Genomic DNA, 17,529 nt, shown 5'->3' with positions numbered 1-17,529 from the left:
AAAAAAAAATAGATGAATAGTAAGCTACAGCAAATTCAAAAAGAATTGAACCCAATGTCTACCTGCATTAGTGACTATAAATTGAATTATGTGGACCCCGTATGGTCGATCGGACCCAACCGCCATTTAGAAAGCAGGTAACTCGCGGGTAACAAGTCAATAAATAGGAAAGGTTTTGCCCTTCGAAGTGCTGACTGATGGATATTTCCGTAATTTGCGAGAAAGGATGATGACATATACGTCATTTGGCGATGATAAATCGACTCCGTGGAGATGGCGGAGTTCACAGCGCAGCCGCAGCAGCCATCGCGGACTACAGCCTGGGAGTAGGTGAGAGGTTTTCCAGCTCTCTGTCGCTCTATTAATTCTCTTTTGCATGGTTTGTGACCTGCAATTCGTTCCTTGCTTTGCAGATTTGCATCCAATCTTTGCATCAAGGAAATGGCCGATTCCAAGGTGTATCGTTTCGATGAGGTCTCCAAGCATAACGTCGCCAAAGACTGTTGGCTCATCATCTCCGGAAAGGTCCTACCTTTTTCTTCTACCAATTCTCTCTGTGTGTGTGTGTGTGTGTGTGTTCGATTAGTTGATTTTGATGGATTTGTCGGCGTTAGAAATTTCTGGCAAGAACTATTAAGTACTCTTTATTTTGAAGGTCTCTCAGTTGAGATCTGTGAGAAAGGGGAAATTTTGGTGGGAAAAAGAGTTCTTTATTTCACAGGGTTCGGATTGTTGATTCTTGGAGAGTTGGTTGTAGAAAGAACACATGATTTGCCTATTAGCTAATAAAGATTATGCTGCGTGACACCCAAATAGGGTTTGGCATGTTCGCAGTAACCTTTGCTGCCGTTAATATTAATTATTCACCAGTATGAATCTGGGGCACTTAGCAAAAGATTTGATTTTGATGTGAAGGCCTCACGTTACACCCAACTGCATATAGAACAATAGGCAAAGGATGTTTGTTCCTGATTTTATATGGGTTTATAATAAATGATCCCTTTTAAGTCAAATATTAAAGGATCTTCCCGTGCTATAAACTATAAGGGTTTTGATGGCAAAACCAACCACTTCCTTTGTGAAAAAAAGATACATATATGGTAGTCAGTTTAATCATGAGTAGCCTTGGCTTCAATTAAGACCCTTCAATTTGCAAGAGACTAGAAGTAGGCAAGATGCACTCTTGACTAAGACTTCATTAGTCTCTGGCCAGATATTCCTCCAACCAAATGTGTTGTGCACCCGTATGATCTTTCCAAGTTTCTAATTCTTTTCAGGTTGATTTTATAGCATGTTAATAATCTCTGGTAACATAGTCCTACCAAATATTCTCTACAGCTAGACTTTCTGGAGTTACTTTTTTATGGCTTAGTAAATCGTATAGCTTTCAACAGTTATTTGCATTTAGCAGTTCTAATCAATTAATTGTGATTGTTTATGATTGTCTAGATTTCATTCTAAATGATGTTTTTTCTTTATCAATTTTTTGAGGGAAGCATGTATCATATGGGTTGAAGGGTTATATCGAATTGTATCCTTATAGCACATAACATAAATGAAAACCTGAACCTCATAGATTTAGGCATAAGTTTAATTGGTCTCGTATTAGTGAAACCTGTAATGCACGAGCTAGCTGGCTGGCTTCAGAAACTATAAAAATTATGGAATAATGGTAATGATATGTATCCTTAACCTCTTCCTTCTCCTTTTTATTCTTTAAATAAATATTTAGCCATTTAAGGCATCCCTTGTGATCAAAGGATGATATGTTTAGGCACATTCAAATATCACAACCAATTCCAGAATTTTAAGTAGTCGTTAAACTGCCAATACTTTTTGGACTAGGATCCTGTGCACTTAACTGGGTGTTATTGACTTAATTTCTGAATCAGCTGTAATACTTGGTTTGATATTCTATGCTATCTTCTAGCTTTATTACTCATCGAAGAGGTTCTATGTGAAAATCCTGTGTGCTCATGCTTAACACATATTGCTGTCACTAAACATGTTCACCACATTTTCTTTCACTGCTGACTAATGCCAGTGAATGATTGATCGTTTCAGGTTTATGATGTCACCCCATTTTTGGATGAGCATCCTGGTGGCGATGAGGTTTTGCTAGCAGTAACCGGTAAGAATTCAATCTTTTTCCTTTTCTTTTTGACCCTTGCCTTGTATTGTAACTTGCTGTCCCTTGTGATTACGATTTTTGTTGGATGCTTTCTCTGCTTTACTCGAAAGGAATCATAATCAGACCAGTCAAAATTCAGAAGTTTATGTTCTTTTATGTTTACAAAGTATAGTAAAATTCTCTGCAGGAAAAGATGCCACCAATGATTTCGAGGATATAGGTCATAGTAATTCTGCCAGGGATATGATGGCCAAGTACTACATTGGGCAGGTAGATCTTTCAACAGTTCCAACAAAGGGCACCTACATACCACCTCAGCAAGCATCCTACAATCCAGATAAAACTTCAGAGTTTGTAATCAGAATTTTGCAGTTCCTTGTGCCCATAATGATTTTGGGCTTAGCCTTTGCTGTCCGGCGCTTCACCAAAGCAGATTAAGCATTCTGTCATAATTATTCGTCCTCTACAAAATTCGCTACATTAGTCAATTTAAAGACTTGGAAATTATTGAACTATTATGTATTGCTACTTACTGTGATGCAGTGATTGCCTTCTCACGCTTGTTGGTTAAAATTTGCATCAACTTGGTTCTTTCTGATGGAAATGTGATTTTCTTGTGTTGGTGAGATATCTGCCAAAGCTGCTGATAGTCCATTGACAATTTTTTGGTGCTTGATTGTGTACTGCTGCATGGCTGTTGTTTGAAATCTCAGATTTACTGGCTATCATGTGATTTCTGGCTGGAAGCTTAATTTTTGCTCATGCTATGTTGCTGGGAAACCTTCCTTTTTTTTGTAGCCATCATATTTCACCCAAGAATTTGACTAATACTCTTGAGAATGTTATTGAGCACCCCTTTGCTGCTTCCCAAATATGATTTCTGGGAATTTTTAGTCTTATATTATGGTTGTAAAGATTCATTAGATGCATCAACTTGTAAAAGAGGTTAGTATTTCATAGCTTGCATGCAGGCTCTGCAGTCACTCAAAGTAATGATGTCTGAGACATCTGCTGATACCAATCCTTGTAACCTTGTCAAGTACTCGCAAGATTTTAGGTTTGCTCATCTTCATAGATCCAGCAGTCCTCAAACACCATCCTCTGTTGGCTGGTTGCCAATGATGAACTAATGAAGTTGCCAATTCAATTACTTGCTTTGTTCTTGTGCAGCTTCACCATATGAGCAAATCGATGAACATGGAAGGATATGTTAAAAGGGTTCTTGATGACTTCCTAATCATAGTCTATTTGTTAGATGAATATAAATTAGGTGGCGATCTCTACTTCCTTGTACCCACCTTGACACATCTTAGATGACCTAACTGTTCCTATTAGCTCAACTTCCCCACCTTCCACCTTCCCTTGCTCGCAAACTGCTTGTATAAATGACAGCTCTCTAAGACAAGGCTTGCATCCCAAAACTTGCATTAGCCATGGGCTCCCTCGTCATCAGCAACGAGGACAGGGAAGGCGCGGAGATCATCTACGGCGCGGAAGAATGCTACAGCCACTCCGTAAAGATGCTGGAGGCGGTCGGCTTCCCGAAAGGAGTCCTCCCGCTGAGGAACCTCGAAGAGTGCGGGTGGGTGCAGGCGACGGGCTTCGTGTGGATGAAGCAGAAGGAGCCGTACGAGCACTTCTTCACCGGAACCAACACTCGGGTGAGGTACGACAGGGTGGTGACGGCGTACGTGGAGATGAAGAAGATGAAGAAGATGACGGGGGTGAGGAGCAAGCAATTGCTGCTGTGGGTGCCCATTACTGAGATGAGCATCACCGACGCCGATGCCGCGAAGATATACTTCAAGTCGGCGGTGGGGATCGGGAGGTCGTTCCCCATCTCGGCCTTCGTCGACGAGGCGGAGGGGCAGGAGGAGAAGAAGAAGCTTGAAGTCGAGGTGGGTGCCTGAGGACGTCAGAAGATGCATTCCCATGTGAACTGTGTGTTCGTCTAAATTGTTCGTGCAATTACATTTATGCCCATCACTATGTATCGATGTAATGATGACGACATATCTATGCCCGTTATAATCCGTCCAATTAATTCTGATTAATCACTATTAGTCATTATTATTAGCAGGTTTGAAGAAGTATTAACGATTTAAGTTCGAGTATATTACCACACGTTATTCACGTCGTCGGCCGATCCGTTCTACCTTCCGAGTGGGTCCCGCGACCGTCAAAGCCAAACGTGTTGGACCGGTACTCAGCGACCCAACCGCACGAGCTGCACATGCTTCTCCATCGTGTTCCGCGTGGGCCCCGTGGCCGTCACGGGTCGGCACGCGTGTGCGCGACTCGGTGGCCAGTCAATGATCTCAAGTCTTTGGTCAACCAAGAAGAAGATGGAGATGCGTCGGGCTGTGAGAGGAGACGCGCGGCGATCAGATCGGAGAAGACGGATAAGACGTAGAAGAAACGAGCGTCGACTTGATTAGCCGGTAAGGAAAGCGTTTCTCAACGCCAAAACCGCACAAAAAGCCACACCGCCTCTCTCCTCCTATATATATGTCCGTCCATTACCGTCCTCAGCCTGCTCGATTTAGATTTGGATCGATAGTTGCCTACTTAATCCTTGGATCAGAAGAAAACGCTCTCTCTCTTTCTTCGTACGAGGATTGAAGCAGGAGGAGGAGAAGAAGAAAAGAGGAAGGGGAACAGTTGCCACCGCCAAGCAGACCACCGTCGATCGATGAGCTTTCTGCAGCTTGGCATGGCCCACCACCACGAGAGGAAGGAGAAGGCGGCGACCGAGGCGGGGGCGCCGCCCAGGGGGTGCATGGCGGTCCGGGTGGGACCGGAAGGCGAGGAGCAGCAGCGGTTCGTGGTGCCGGTGGCGCACCTCAGCCACCCGCTCTTCACGGAGCTTCTGGACGAGGCGGCGGCGGAGTACGGATTCAACCAGGCGGGGCCCATCGCCATCCCCTGCGGCATTGAGCACTTCCGCCGCGTTCAGGACGCCATCGACCGCGAGATAGGCGGCGGCGCTGGCCACCATCACCACCACCACAACCATCACCATCATCATCACCATCACCACCACCATCTTCCCCACTTCGCAGGTTGCTTCGGAGCTTGATGGTTGAAAGAGGCCCGGTTTCTTGGATGTCTAAGTGTGGATTAATGACGACGACCAAGAAAACTAATGTATAAAGGAGGGAAAAATAAGGAAATCGAGTTTACATGTATGTTTGTAGGAAATATATAAATATGTTAAGGTATTGTAATATAATAAGTGATTCGTAGTGAAGTTTCCATATTTATTTTGGGTCTACTAAGAGCCCATGTTAAAAATATATTCGTTTTCCAATTCCAATCACAAATTCAATTCATTTTTAACTGTTTCATTTCAACAATAAAAATGAATTCTACATCAAGTAGACATAAAATAATATTCTAAAAAAGAATAATATTCTAAGAGTGGATTGCCCATGTAAAAAGCTCATAAAATGAATTTTTTGGGGATAAATCAGTCATTATTTTTAAACATTTGTATATATACTATTGAAACAATATAAAATATTTCTCTAAATATTTCAACCGATATGCCTCTCTTGTCACTATTTATCCATCAAAAAAATTAAAGACAATCACTCGTCATTATAAATAATAAATGATTTCTAACATATTCAGATGAGATATCGAATCCTCTCTAATTATAAAGTATTGAATTATACAAAACTATATTAAGGGTGTATCCAATAAAATTCCTTCGATACTTAAGTTAGTTTTTAATTGTAGGACGACGATAAGTACGACGATAAGTGTAGAATCCTTTAAAATTAAATGTGTTAGAGTTCGAGAATCTTAGAAAGAGGAGAACACACGGAGACTAAAATTTTAGAATCTTATACTATATTATGTCAAATCATAAGAATATGAAATGATCATAAATGTAACTTATAACATATAAAGAATAACAATATATGGTATTAGACTATTAGTCACAAGGTATCAAATTATACCCATACTCTAAAACATGATATCACATTTTAAAATTTTATTATAGGAGTGCAATGGAAAGTATATAATCTGAAAATTAAAATATGCTAACGTATTAAACAAAATTGCAAGGTTTCTCCGATACGTAATATTTAGCTTCTAACCAAAAGAAAAACATAAACATAATACATCCAAAAGTTATATACATAAAATGCCCATAGGTTATCGTCTATACCTATGTTAGCATAGGCTTGCACATGCTCACTTCTCTACCCAATTACTTGGGTAGGATATTAATATCCTTATTTATAAAATATGATTTATGGTGAATAATTACTCACTAAGCATAAGTTTTTATTCCGCTGAACATACATTATGTCATGTATACATCATTTTAAAATTATGTGAATAAGATATTTGATGATAAACATCTGGCTTCTTTAGTAAGCATAATCCTATAACATAGTATATAAAGATAAAATTTTATGTCAAAATAATTCAAATACTTATATGCACATATAGGAAATATAATAATTTCATGAACTTTTATACTCCAAATCATAATATATACATACATTCTCATCATACCGTACGTTATCGTAATACATATGTGAATTCTCATACCATACGTTATAATATATACGTACACTTCTATACCGCACGTCATAATATATATGTAAACTTCCACACTAAATGTCGTAATATATCTATATACTATCACACTATCACGTCATAAAAAACACATATTCTCTCACACTATTCGTCAATATATATACATACATACAAGATATTTTTATTACAATTCATATATAATTATGCTTACAAAATACATGCATTCACATTTAGCTCTATCACGATCATATTACTCGAAACATAATTTTCAAAATATATTATACATATGATAATTTATATTATTACTATATTTTCCTGATTGAACTAAAAAATAAAGATACAAATGAAAGACCATATTCTTTAATGATTGAGTATGGTAGGGAGCAAAAAACCTATCAAATTGGAAGCATATATATCTTAATTAAGAACCATATATCTTGAATTATTAATTTATAATAATAATTCATAAAAAAAGGTTTGATATAATCTTATATAAAATAGACCATACTCAACCTGAAAATTTATCTAAATTTCACTATCAATTTTCTAACAATTCACTTTGAACTAGTTAGTATTAATCAAATCATCGTGCAATTTCATAAAAAAAATTTACTTTACTATTCTAGCTAACAAAACGATATTGAACTATAATGAAATTTTGTAAAAGACTATATGACATATAAAACTAAATACATACTAAATTTTAACTTAAAATCGAATCATTTGGAGGTTAAACTATCCTCTTAATTCAACTACAACACCTATTTTGTTCTACCGAAATTTGGTTGGGACTATTTAAACTTATAAATCTCATATCTTAGTGTATATATATATATATATATATATATATATATATATATATATGACATTCACTCGATTTAAAATCTCACATAACCCTAAAGAAATATTTTAAAACATAGCAAAAGGATAGAGTATACTCACTCCGAGGGAGCTAATTTAGCTTGAATATAATCCTTTTTGAAAAAATAAGAGATTCTATGTACCTCAAATTGGACAATCATAACTCTATATACAAATCCTTTAGAATAATAAGAGAATATAAAATATATTCTATTGGTGTAAACAACCTTAAGCTGTGGCCTCGGGACCGACGCGGCTTGGTTCGGGTCCGGATGACGGGGATCTCCCTGGGACGTTCCTCGAGACTACTGAGGTGGCTGATTACGGTGGTCCGATCGGAAAGGGATCGTCGCTTCCTTAGGGAGGGGGCTCATCGCCTGGGCGTCTGGTGGGAGGCCACCGTCTTCGCATCTACACACAGGTCGAGTCAGGAAGCTCGACCCGATCCCTCCGACGATCAAGTTAGAAGATAGTGGAAGGGGAATTCTTTGGCTAAGTGGTGCCTTCCCGACCCGACCCTTTCGACGATCAAGTTAGAAGATAGTGGAAGGGGAATTCTTTGGTTAAGTGGTGCTTCTTCCCCCCCTTCTTGATGAACGAGAGGGTATTTATAGGGAAGGTTACCGTTATTTGATGTACTTGCCCGCAGGGGGCGAAATCGTACTTCTGGTAGCGTTTGACACTGATGTTGGTGTGGCGTGAGGGATCAAGCTTGAGTAGGATATTAATGTGCCTCGGTCGACGTTCCGATCTACGTTGACCAGTTGTTGTGAGGCGTCATTTGGGCTAGTTGACGTCACCCGAGTTTTATCATAATTATTATTCTCATCATATTCAAAAATTAAATATTAATTCAAAGTATAAGTTACTAAAAAATAGCTAAAAATATCAACTTATAATATGTAAAACTAAAACCTATAATAAGAAAAGAATTGAGTTTTTCTTATCTCATTTATTAGTGTTAGAGGTTTTCTAGCCCCCTCAAAAAAAAAGCTAAGGGAATGTATGAAGAATGAGAAAAATAGTGGTTATCATGTTGATAAAGAGAATGAGATTAAAATAAGATTAATGTGTTCACTACCTTGAGGTTTAGGGTTTAACCTTATTAGGCCTTATTTAAATTTTTTTTCTACTTTTACTAATATAATTCTAATGTTGCAGCAACTTTAATTAAGTTTAATTTGGCTTGATAAAGATGTTATTTTTTTGGTCTAACCTCATACTTCAATCTCACTTATTTATCTCAATACTTAGTATAATTATTTGTATCTTTATTTAATTTTTCATTACTTCATCCATGCGTTAGTAGCTTATAATTCTCTACATATATAATGTTTAAAACTTAAATTTCTTTACTTAATTGTGGTCAAACTCATTCAAACCTTAGATTCACTTAAGTTGATTAAAATTTAACCGTCATTTCTGGTCATCATCTGTATGCTTATTACCATAACTTAACTTGATATTCAAGTCCATTAACCTACTTTGATTTGTTGCACTATCTTTAATGTAAACATTAATACTTATACATACCCAATCAATATTTAAAAGAAAACTAAGAATGATATTTCTGGAAAGCATATGCTTCAATCTTAAAAAATACGAGCATATCATTTATCATATTTAGGAAGCATAGATATAATAAATCATATCACGAAGTGAAGATAATATATATATATATATATATATATATATATATATATATATATATTATTTATAGTTCAAAATGTATGAGACTCGAGCAATAGATATATATATCTATCCATCATCAAAATAATTTGGATCAACCACTCATGATTATAAATAATACTATCTCTTTTTTGATATAAACTATAAAACTTTTAATATTACTATTTCATAATAACTATTTTAAGGGTTGTCAATGATAAATGAAAATGTCAATTAAAAATAGATTTTGCAAGGTGTATATATATATATATATATATATATATATATATATATATATATATATATATATATATATATATATATATATATATATATATATTAGATTGATTTTTTTGTCCTTTACTATATTTGTTTTGCATAATTTCTCAAATAATCTTATCATATTTTTTCTTTTGGTGAAAAGAGAATTTTCAAATTGAATTTGTCATTGCAGTCAAATCTTTGATGTTTCTTATTTTTTCAATATAGGTATTCTTTTATTAAATTAATTTCCAAATATTTTGGTCTTAAAGTTCAATAAAAATTTAGGCTGAATTATATCCTAATAAAAAATGGGATAAATGATTGATTATAACGGATTCGGAGTTTTCCGTTATATTCGCCGTCACTTAAATTTCATTACCTCCCGTCGTCTTCGAAAACCCTACTCTACGGACGGACGGCGGCCAGCGGAGATGCAAAGGTTCAGAGCCCTCACGTCTGCTCGGCGGTCCATCCCGTCTCTCCGCCGCGCTCTCTCTACGACGCGCCCCTCGTCCGCCCATGACCACGAACTTCAGGACGAGGTCAGCCTCCCGTCGATCCTGATCCCTGCGATCTCACTCCCGATTATTGCCTTTCGTTTCTCGCTGCTTATTGTTGAATTTTCAGGTGCTCGTAGAGGGCAAGGCGGCTGCCCGTACCGCAATCCTCAACCGGCCCTGTGCTCTCAATGCTCTGACCAACAGCATGGTATGCTTTCCTGATGCAGTTTTGATGTTCGAGATTTTGCTTGACCGAAAATGAGGCTAGGCATTGTGGTCTTTTTAGGGGATTCGGTTGAAGAAACTCTATGAATCTTGGGAGGATAATCCTGATATTGGGTTTGTCCTGATGAAGGTTAGCTCTTTGCTTATTTAGAGTGGCGATTTGTTTTATTAGTAGTATTGTGGATTTTCTTTGCGTAATACATGTATTCATCAATCACCGGTAAGGAAACTTAAATGTGATTGTGATCTTCCGAAGGGCAGCGGCAAGGTGTTTTGTGCTGGGGGGGATGTTGTCACACTTTATCGGTTGCTTAATGAAGGTATAGTGTTCTTTGTGTGATGTTACAAGGTTTACGATATATTAATTCCGAATTAGGATTTGGTTTACTTGTGTAGATGTTGGTCTCTATGGCAAAAGTCGAAATTAAATAAAAAGAAAAAAAAGTTTATCATTTCAGCTATGCAACACAATCAACTTGATAGCAAGGTAAGCAATTTCGAATAATACCGCCCAATACGAGCGATATGTACCGGTCGATCAGCTTATCAGTACACGGACCACCTCTTACCGAACGAAACGATAAATAAATAAATAAATAAATAAATAAATAAATAAATATATATATATATTATAAAAGGTGATGTCGCATCGCCTTGTTCGGTGACGTCACCTTTTTATAAAAATATTATATATATATATATATATATATATATATATATATATACTGAGCGGTATATCGAACGATATACCGCTTGGTATACGGTTTCGCACCGTACTGAGTAAACGTCGAAACTTCGATATGGTACGAAATTGTATACCTTGCTTGATAGGGAAGAAAAATAAATCCACGTTTTCTAGTCTCTACATCTTTGTGATGTTTTTATTTTAGACAAAAAGGGAGGATGAACAAATAGGAAATACAAAGGAGATTATTTAGTAGGAAAAATAGAAGGTATAGGATCATGATCTTATTTTTTTTGTTAATCCTTTTCTGAAATGTCTGTAAGATATTATGGTTGCTACTTCAGTTAAATGTCTTGTTCATGGATTAGTAACTATCATAATATTTATTAATCAATGATCTTTCCATCAAAGGCTTGTCTTACAATATGAGGAGTAGCTTAGGCAGTGAAAATTGATTAATTGGTTCTTGTAGGGAGCCCATGTATTGGTTAATGCTCAGGAGAGCAACAATCAGCCCAGACCTAAAAAACAAGTAGGTCGATTGATTTGCTGTAGAATGCTGGATGTAGGACATTATCTGGAAATTGCTGCAATTGATCCATAGTTTAAACTTTAAACTGGAAAATCAAGCTAACTGGAATGGACTTGGCTTATTATAATATGTCTCTTGAAAATGCTCTACCTTCTGATGTCACTCGAAATTAAGTTTATCCTTAACCAATTGGGAAAATCAGAACTCCTCCATGGTAGGTGAAGTCAAAATTCCTTCATGTTTCTGATTTTTCTGTTACATAGACAATGAGACATGGGACATAAGTGCATGTTGTTGTTGTTGTAATTTAATAGTTGATCATACTTTTGGCTGAAACTAATGTTCTTTTACTTTTCTCATGCAGGTAAGGTAGAAAATTGCAAGGACTTCTTCAGGAACTTGTACATGTTCATTTACATCGTAGGTACATATTTGAAGCCACATGTGAGTACAGAAGCTTTAAAATTCACTCTCTTAGTAACATACTGATCTCTCTACTCTATTTTCTCCACTTTGTATATAGTTCATACTTCATAGCATTGTTGTCATACTTTTCCAAATTGAGCCCTTTCTCCTTCAGCACTTGTTCTAATAAGTTGCACCTTAATTATCTCGTGCAGGTGGCTATCATGGACGGTATTACCATGGGTGGTGGAGCAGGAGTCTCTATTCCTGGGACATTTCGTATTGCAACGGATAAGACCGTATGAGTTTCATATTTATACAGTGATGAGCTTTAGACTTTCTACTAGTATAAATTATTGGTTATTACAGTTGTTTAGTCTTGTAAGCTAGTTGATCAGGTGAACTTGGTGGTCTGAACGCTAAGTTTGTTCAAGGAATTCTGTAATATTGGCTTTATATCTGTGACTGTTGCAAAACAATTTTTCATGCATTATGCACCAAAAAAGTTCCTTATATGCACACATTAACATACTTCTCGTAAATGTCAACTTATGCAATGTGCAAACTGGAGTTCTATGGTTTTCTAAAAGTTAATTTATGTTTCTTTGTATGGCCACCAATACATATATGTTCCTATTTCTGAGCATTTTTTCAATATTATTTTATCATATTCCTTTTCTTATACTGAAATAATGAAAGACTAGCTTCATGAGCTTTATCCCAAGAACTTTATAAAATGTCTTTTCTTGTATACCTGTCATTGTTTTTTGTCTTGAACTTGCTGCATATAAAGTTGTACAGAAAACTATTTTCAAGGACGATTTTAAATTAATTATGTGCATCTTTTTTTCCTTCTCATTGTTCTATGTGCTATTGTTATTAAGGATCATTGAATGCACATGTATCTTTCTTGAAATCTTTTAAGATGTATCTAATGTGCAATTGAATTGTTTTAGCAATTTGATCTTTTAGATGAGAACAACGTGTACCTAGATCTCCTCTCTGTTCTAGTAACATCAGTTTTAGTTGAGCTCACTTGTTAAGTAATATATTATATTTAATGATCTTCAGCTTGTTTGAACAATTTCAGATCTTTGCGACGCCAGAAGTTCATATAGGTTTCCATCCTGATGCTGGGGCTTCTTTTTACCTGTCAAATCTAAATGGTCATCTAGGTACAGTTTTTTTTATGGAGTTGCATTCCTGGCGCATGTCAAATCTTTAATATGTCAATTCATTTGCTGCAATCACCCATCCGCTGCTCATATCTGATGTTACTAGTGGTTCTATCATTTCTATGTGAACCGGTATTGTGTATCTAGTATATTTTGAGCATAGATCGCTATTTCGGGTATTGGACCTGTATCAGTGACATGGTTCAGGTACATGCCTATTGGTTCTGGTGTTCTGACAATTATATACAATAGAGGTGAGTCAAAGAGGAAGGAGGAGAAAGGAAGGGGCGATGGAGGAAGAGGAGGAAGAAGAAGGATGAATGAGTCGGAAGGAAAAGGAAGACCGGAGAGGAGGCAGTGGAGGAAGAAAGAGGAAGAAAGAAGATGAGGCGGTGGAGGAAGAGGGGGAAGAAGCAGAAGGAAGAAGAGGCAGTGGAGAATGAGAAGGAAGGAGAGGAGGTGGTAGGGGAAGAGGAGGAAGGAGACGAGGAAGGAGGACGAGGAAAAGGAAGAGGGGAAGATGAGGAAGCGTACGCATCAGACAGCAGAAGGTGAAACACGTGGATGGTTCACATTCAGGCCATCTAAAAGTCTTAAATCAAATTTTTTTAATGGGTTGGAGCGGACTGCCCAAAACAAGGATTATGCACATACCAGTTCACGCTCGCTTGGACCAGAACATACGGCTTGTTTCTTACCTGTCTGGGCGAAATGACAGCCCATGATTTTGAGTTCGTGAGTTTTAAGATGCCATATGGGTTTCTTCAAATGTAATAGAAGAATCTGAGTTAACTTTATTGGAAATATCCATAGTTTTTCTGATAAGGATATATTGGACAATCAAATGATGATCCAAGTTTTCATTCTGCAGTATTGCTTTTGTTGGTTTTTCACTTCTATCACATCAATCTGTGGTTATCTTGACCAATTATTTTCATAGCAGTGCATTTTATTCTTTGTTTGAGCAGAATACTTCTTATGATCTTGCTGTAGGGGAATACTTGGCCCTAACAGGTGAGAAGCTCAATGGGGTAGATATGCTTGCAGTTGGCCTTGCTACAAACTATTCGATGAGTGATGTTTGTTCCCTTACTCCATTTTTGGAAATTTCTCTCTGTTCTCGTTTCAGTTTTCTTACTTTTGTCACCTCTTTATTGACTAATAGAGGCTTGATTGGGTTGATGAACGGCTTGCTAAGTTGATGACTGATGATCCTTCAGAAATTGATTCAGCACTTGCACAATATGGTGATATTGTCTATCCAGATAAGAATAGCATTGTTCATAGGTATTCTCATGCTTTTAATCTCTTCAAAGTCATAATATTTAGATGATACAAGCTCCAGTAGTGATATATACGTTGTGTTCCTCACTCAAAACATCTATCAGAAAGCATCATTAATGATGTTGCTGATTACAAGCTTCCTGCATATCTGAAGTACATGATACATTTCACTGCTGCTATAATATAGTTTGTCATGCAAAATGTATCCACACAAAGAAGAGATGTATAATGTATAAACCATTTTATTTTGCCATAGTTTTTGCAAAAGAATGTTATGTTGTTTTGCTGATTGTGATGATTGCTGTACTAGTCATTCTTTTTTATACGACATAGTAATATCTACCGTGATGTTTTTTCTTTTTTGCCTATTTTATATATAAATGACTGAAAATGTACCAGTAGCTGCATCTTTTATGAAGAGTATTTTGGTTCCTTGTTCAGGCTGGAGGCCATAGATAAATGTTTTGGCCATGAAACTGTTGAGGAAATCTTGGATGCTTTGGTGAGCCCCCTTGGTCCATTGATCTCTACAACTCTTGTCAGATTAATTTGTACATGTATTACTGTGGCTGCACATATGACATCATGGTTTCATTTATTAGTGAGAACTGGAGGGAACAGTAAAGGTCTTACTGTCTTAGGTCACAATTTTGTTTCACTAGTAAGATTGCTAAATCACTATTTGCTTTTATGAGGATGCATTCTTGTCCTTCATTTTTTTTAAGTTCCAAAGTATAATCTTTATTTTTATCATGAAGTCATTGCTAGAATCTTTTTTATCATAATTTGTGGCATTGTTATGGTTTTTATTTCTTTTACAGCTTTGACATGAAATATAGTTCTTTTTCATTTTTGTTTGAATCACTTTGTACATTTGAGTGACAACATGAGACCTTACTCCAGGTTGCAGTTTCAAACAATTAATAATTCAGACAGCATTTTTTCCTCTCTTTCACCATAAATTGTAAAGAAAAAAAAGGGTCAGGATTAAGACATCCACAACCTGAGTCATTTGAGCAAAGAGTAGGCAACGATTCTTTTTTTGTTAATTTTTACCAGGGTGAACCCTTTTCTTGGGATTAAGAATAGTCAGCTACAAGCATCAAGTTTTTCCAACTTAACCATCAGAGTTAGTAGATAAACTAAATCTCTACTATTTTTGTCTATTAGTTATTCATGCATTTCGACCGTGCTGAAATGAGAATGAGGTGGACCTTAAAAAAAGAAAAGAGAATGCAACAGCCTTCTTGCAGCCCACTGTAGAAAGAACACATATTTTTGGTCTTATGCAATAATGCGTTCATTTACATGTTCTTTATCACACACAGGAAACTGAGGCAGCCAGATCAAATCAAGATTGGTGTATTTCTGCATTAAAGAAACTAAAAGAAGCTTCTCCATTGAGTTTAAAGGTTTCCCTGCGATCTGTAAGTTGTTAGAACCCTCTTGCTGAATACCATGCTCTTGGTAATTATCCGCTGATGTTTCCTCAGAAAACTTAAATAGATCCGAGAAGGAAGATGTCAGACATTCGATGAATGTCTTGTTCGTGAGTATCGAATGTCGCTTCATGGGATCTCAAAATTGGTTTCCAATGACTTCTGCGAGGTACTTGAACCATCGATCAACTAGAAAGGTTTTAGTTTGTTCTGTAAATTTCCTAACCTCTTTCTCCTGGTTCTACAGGGTGTTCGAGCACGATTAGTCGATAAAGACTTGGCTCCTAAGGTATCTATAGCAACAATTTAAAATGGTTCGAAATTTTCATTATTTTATGAAGTGTTTTCATTCATGAACCATGCAGTGGGATCCTCCAGTTCTGGAAAAAGTATCAGAAGACATGGTCGATCATTATTTCTCACCTCTTGGTGAATTCGAGCCTGATCTAAAGCTACCTACGCACTTGCGTGAAGCTTTTATCTGATTCTGGATTTGTCCAGAATGCTTCAGCTTTCACAAAGCCAGTCAACCAGGGAGGCAGATGGTTGTATAATTCTGTTATAGCAAGCAAGGTTTAACTCTTTTGTTAGGAAATAGAAAAGAGAGTATCCGCAATTTCATATCCAAATTGAAACAGTCCTTGAAACAAATCCATCCTGGATGTGGCAGTACATGCAAAGCTTGCTGCTGTTCTCTTCTCCTTTGGATTGAAACTATGATTGGGCATATTAAAGAACTCTGAATACCAGATTGGATTTTTATTCTTCATTCGTTCTTCTTCATTCATTTGATAGGGAATACTCTAAACTACTATATTGTGCATAGGAAGAAATGGTAATTGCTTTCGAATATTATGAATGCGCATGAGCATTTGAGATACTCGATGAATAAACGTGAAATTTTACACATGAAATGGATTCATACTTGTATGCACCTCAACTCAGCCTAAACATGAAATCAAGATTGGGATTGGGGTTCAGTAACAACAACAAATAAACAACAATAAAGTCTTTTCCATCTCTTTGAGATTGATTATATAAATCTTTTACTTTTTACAGTCATTGAGGTCTGTAAAAATCATGAGATTGAGATTGAGATTGGGGTCCGGTAAATTCCAAAATATTCAAGCTAGAGAAAGAAAGCCTGGTGTCCAAAGAATTATGGAGTAACAGTCATCAGATAGAAAAATTGAGAAAGTTGATCTTAAAGAAAGTAATTACTGTTGGACTAACTACATCAAAGATATGATTATACTCATTTGATATGCTCTTTCTTTCTGCTGATAGAAGGCAAAGTGAAACAGTATAGTAGCAGACTTGCTTTATGCTAGGGTTAAGCACCTAAGTCTCTCTGTCTCTCTCTCTCTCTTTTATGACTCATTTCCAACTTCCAACCTACATCTTTTCTTTTTTATGGTGTTTGCTAAGGAATGGACACATGTAGGGATTTTGTATCATTCATATCACTACTGACAAAGCATTGTTGACAGAATCAACAGGACAAAAGCTGGAGTGACAGAAGAGTTAGATTCCAAATATTAAATTTAGATTGCAAATGATGAATGCCAGCCCATATCACATGGGTTTTAGCTATATTTTCAGACATCCTCTTTATCTTTCTTGGGACTAAAAGGAGTCCGATTCTGGTATGATAATATCTGCATGTACAGTAGCAAATCTACACAGAAATTTGTGGCAACTTGAAGCACTCAACCTCCATGAGGAAAAGACAGTTGAGCAACCTGCCACAAATAAATGGGTCATAATTTGATTCAGGAGTAAATGGTTTGTTGATATCATACCAAG

The 17,529-nt window shown here is 36.6% G+C and overlaps 4 protein-coding genes across 5 annotated transcripts; all 4 read left to right on the top strand.

Moving 5' to 3' along the window:
* Positions 1-195: 195 nt before the first annotated feature.
* Positions 196-2,688, top strand: LOC103982337 (cytochrome b5). The gene is made up of 4 exons (XM_065180068.1): positions 196-330; positions 414-525; positions 2,065-2,131; positions 2,319-2,688. Exons 1-4 carry the CDS (start codon positions 227-229, stop codon positions 2,567-2,569), a joined length of 534 nt encoding a protein of 177 aa, XP_065036140.1. The 5' UTR covers positions 196-226; the 3' UTR covers positions 2,570-2,688.
* A 719-nt stretch (positions 2,689-3,407) lies between these two features.
* LOC135671821 (uncharacterized) lies at positions 3,408-4,201 on the top strand. Its single transcript, XM_065180069.1, has one exon. The coding sequence runs from the start codon at positions 3,565-3,567 to the stop codon at positions 4,039-4,041; it is 477 nt and encodes a 158-aa protein (XP_065036141.1). The 5' UTR covers positions 3,408-3,564; the 3' UTR covers positions 4,042-4,201.
* Positions 4,202-4,596: 395 nt separating this feature from the next.
* On the top strand, positions 4,597-5,427 carry LOC135671822 (auxin-responsive protein SAUR32-like). The gene has a single exon (XM_065180071.1). The coding sequence runs from the start codon at positions 4,824-4,826 to the stop codon at positions 5,208-5,210; it is 387 nt and encodes a 128-aa protein (XP_065036143.1). The 5' UTR covers positions 4,597-4,823; the 3' UTR covers positions 5,211-5,427.
* Positions 5,428-9,851: 4,424 nt separating this feature from the next.
* Positions 9,852-16,492, top strand: LOC103982341 (small ribosomal subunit protein mS47). 2 transcript variants are annotated; one of them, XM_009399244.3, is made up of 14 exons: positions 9,852-10,020; positions 10,106-10,186; positions 10,265-10,333; positions 10,460-10,523; positions 11,785-11,864; positions 12,041-12,124; positions 12,916-13,000; positions 13,994-14,079; positions 14,166-14,287; positions 14,726-14,786; positions 15,613-15,711; positions 15,791-15,892; positions 15,971-16,012; positions 16,089-16,492. In XM_009399244.3, the coding sequence occupies exons 1-14, from the start codon at positions 9,910-9,912 to the stop codon at positions 16,206-16,208; spliced, it is 1,206 nt and encodes a 401-aa protein (XP_009397519.2). In that variant the 5' UTR covers positions 9,852-9,909; the 3' UTR covers positions 16,209-16,492. The 2 variants fall into 2 exon arrangements, with proteins under 2 accessions (XP_009397519.2, XP_009397521.2); XM_009399246.3 differs by lacking the exons at positions 15,971-16,012; positions 16,089-16,492 and having other exon boundaries at positions 15,778-15,892.
* The last annotated feature ends 1,037 nt before the right edge of the window (positions 16,493-17,529 follow it).

Source organism: Musa acuminata, chromosome BXJ1-4 (genome assembly GCF_036884655.1).
Source record: "Musa acuminata AAA Group cultivar baxijiao chromosome BXJ1-4, Cavendish_Baxijiao_AAA, whole genome shotgun sequence".
Lineage (NCBI taxonomy): Eukaryota > Viridiplantae > Streptophyta > Magnoliopsida > Zingiberales > Musaceae > Musa > Musa acuminata.
The sequence above is the reverse complement of the archived record's forward strand: the minus strand, read 5'-3'. Positions and strand labels throughout refer to the sequence as shown.

What these genes read in the sequence shown, in the direction of transcription:
- LOC135671821 (XM_065180069.1), top strand. Translation starts at nt 3,565, where the DNA reads ATGGGCTCCCTCGTCATCAGCAACGAGGACAGGGAAGGCGCGGAGATC.
- LOC135671822 (XM_065180071.1), top strand. Translation starts at nt 4,824, where the DNA reads ATGAGCTTTCTGCAGCTTGGCATGGCCCACCACCACGAGAGGAAGGAG.
- LOC103982337 (XM_065180068.1), top strand. Translation starts at nt 227, where the DNA reads ATGATGACATATACGTCATTTGGCGATGATAAATCGACTCCGTGGAGA. An exon ending in GGCTCATCATCTCCGGAAAG is followed by an intron (nt 526 to 2,064) that starts GTCCTACCTTTT and finishes TGATCGTTTCAG; the next exon opens with GTTTATGATGTCACCCCATT. An exon ending in GGTTTTGCTAGCAGTAACCG is followed by an intron (nt 2,132 to 2,318) that starts GTAAGAATTCAA and finishes AATTCTCTGCAG; the next exon opens with GAAAAGATGCCACCAATGAT.
- LOC103982341 (XM_009399244.3), top strand. Translation starts at nt 9,910, where the DNA reads ATGCAAAGGTTCAGAGCCCTCACGTCTGCTCGGCGGTCCATCCCGTCT. An exon ending in GTATTGCAACGGATAAGACC is followed by an intron (nt 12,125 to 12,915) that starts GTATGAGTTTCA and finishes GAACAATTTCAG; the next exon opens with ATCTTTGCGACGCCAGAAGT. An exon ending in CAAACTATTCGATGAGTGAT is followed by an intron (nt 14,080 to 14,165) that starts GTTTGTTCCCTT and finishes ATTGACTAATAG; the next exon opens with AGGCTTGATTGGGTTGATGA.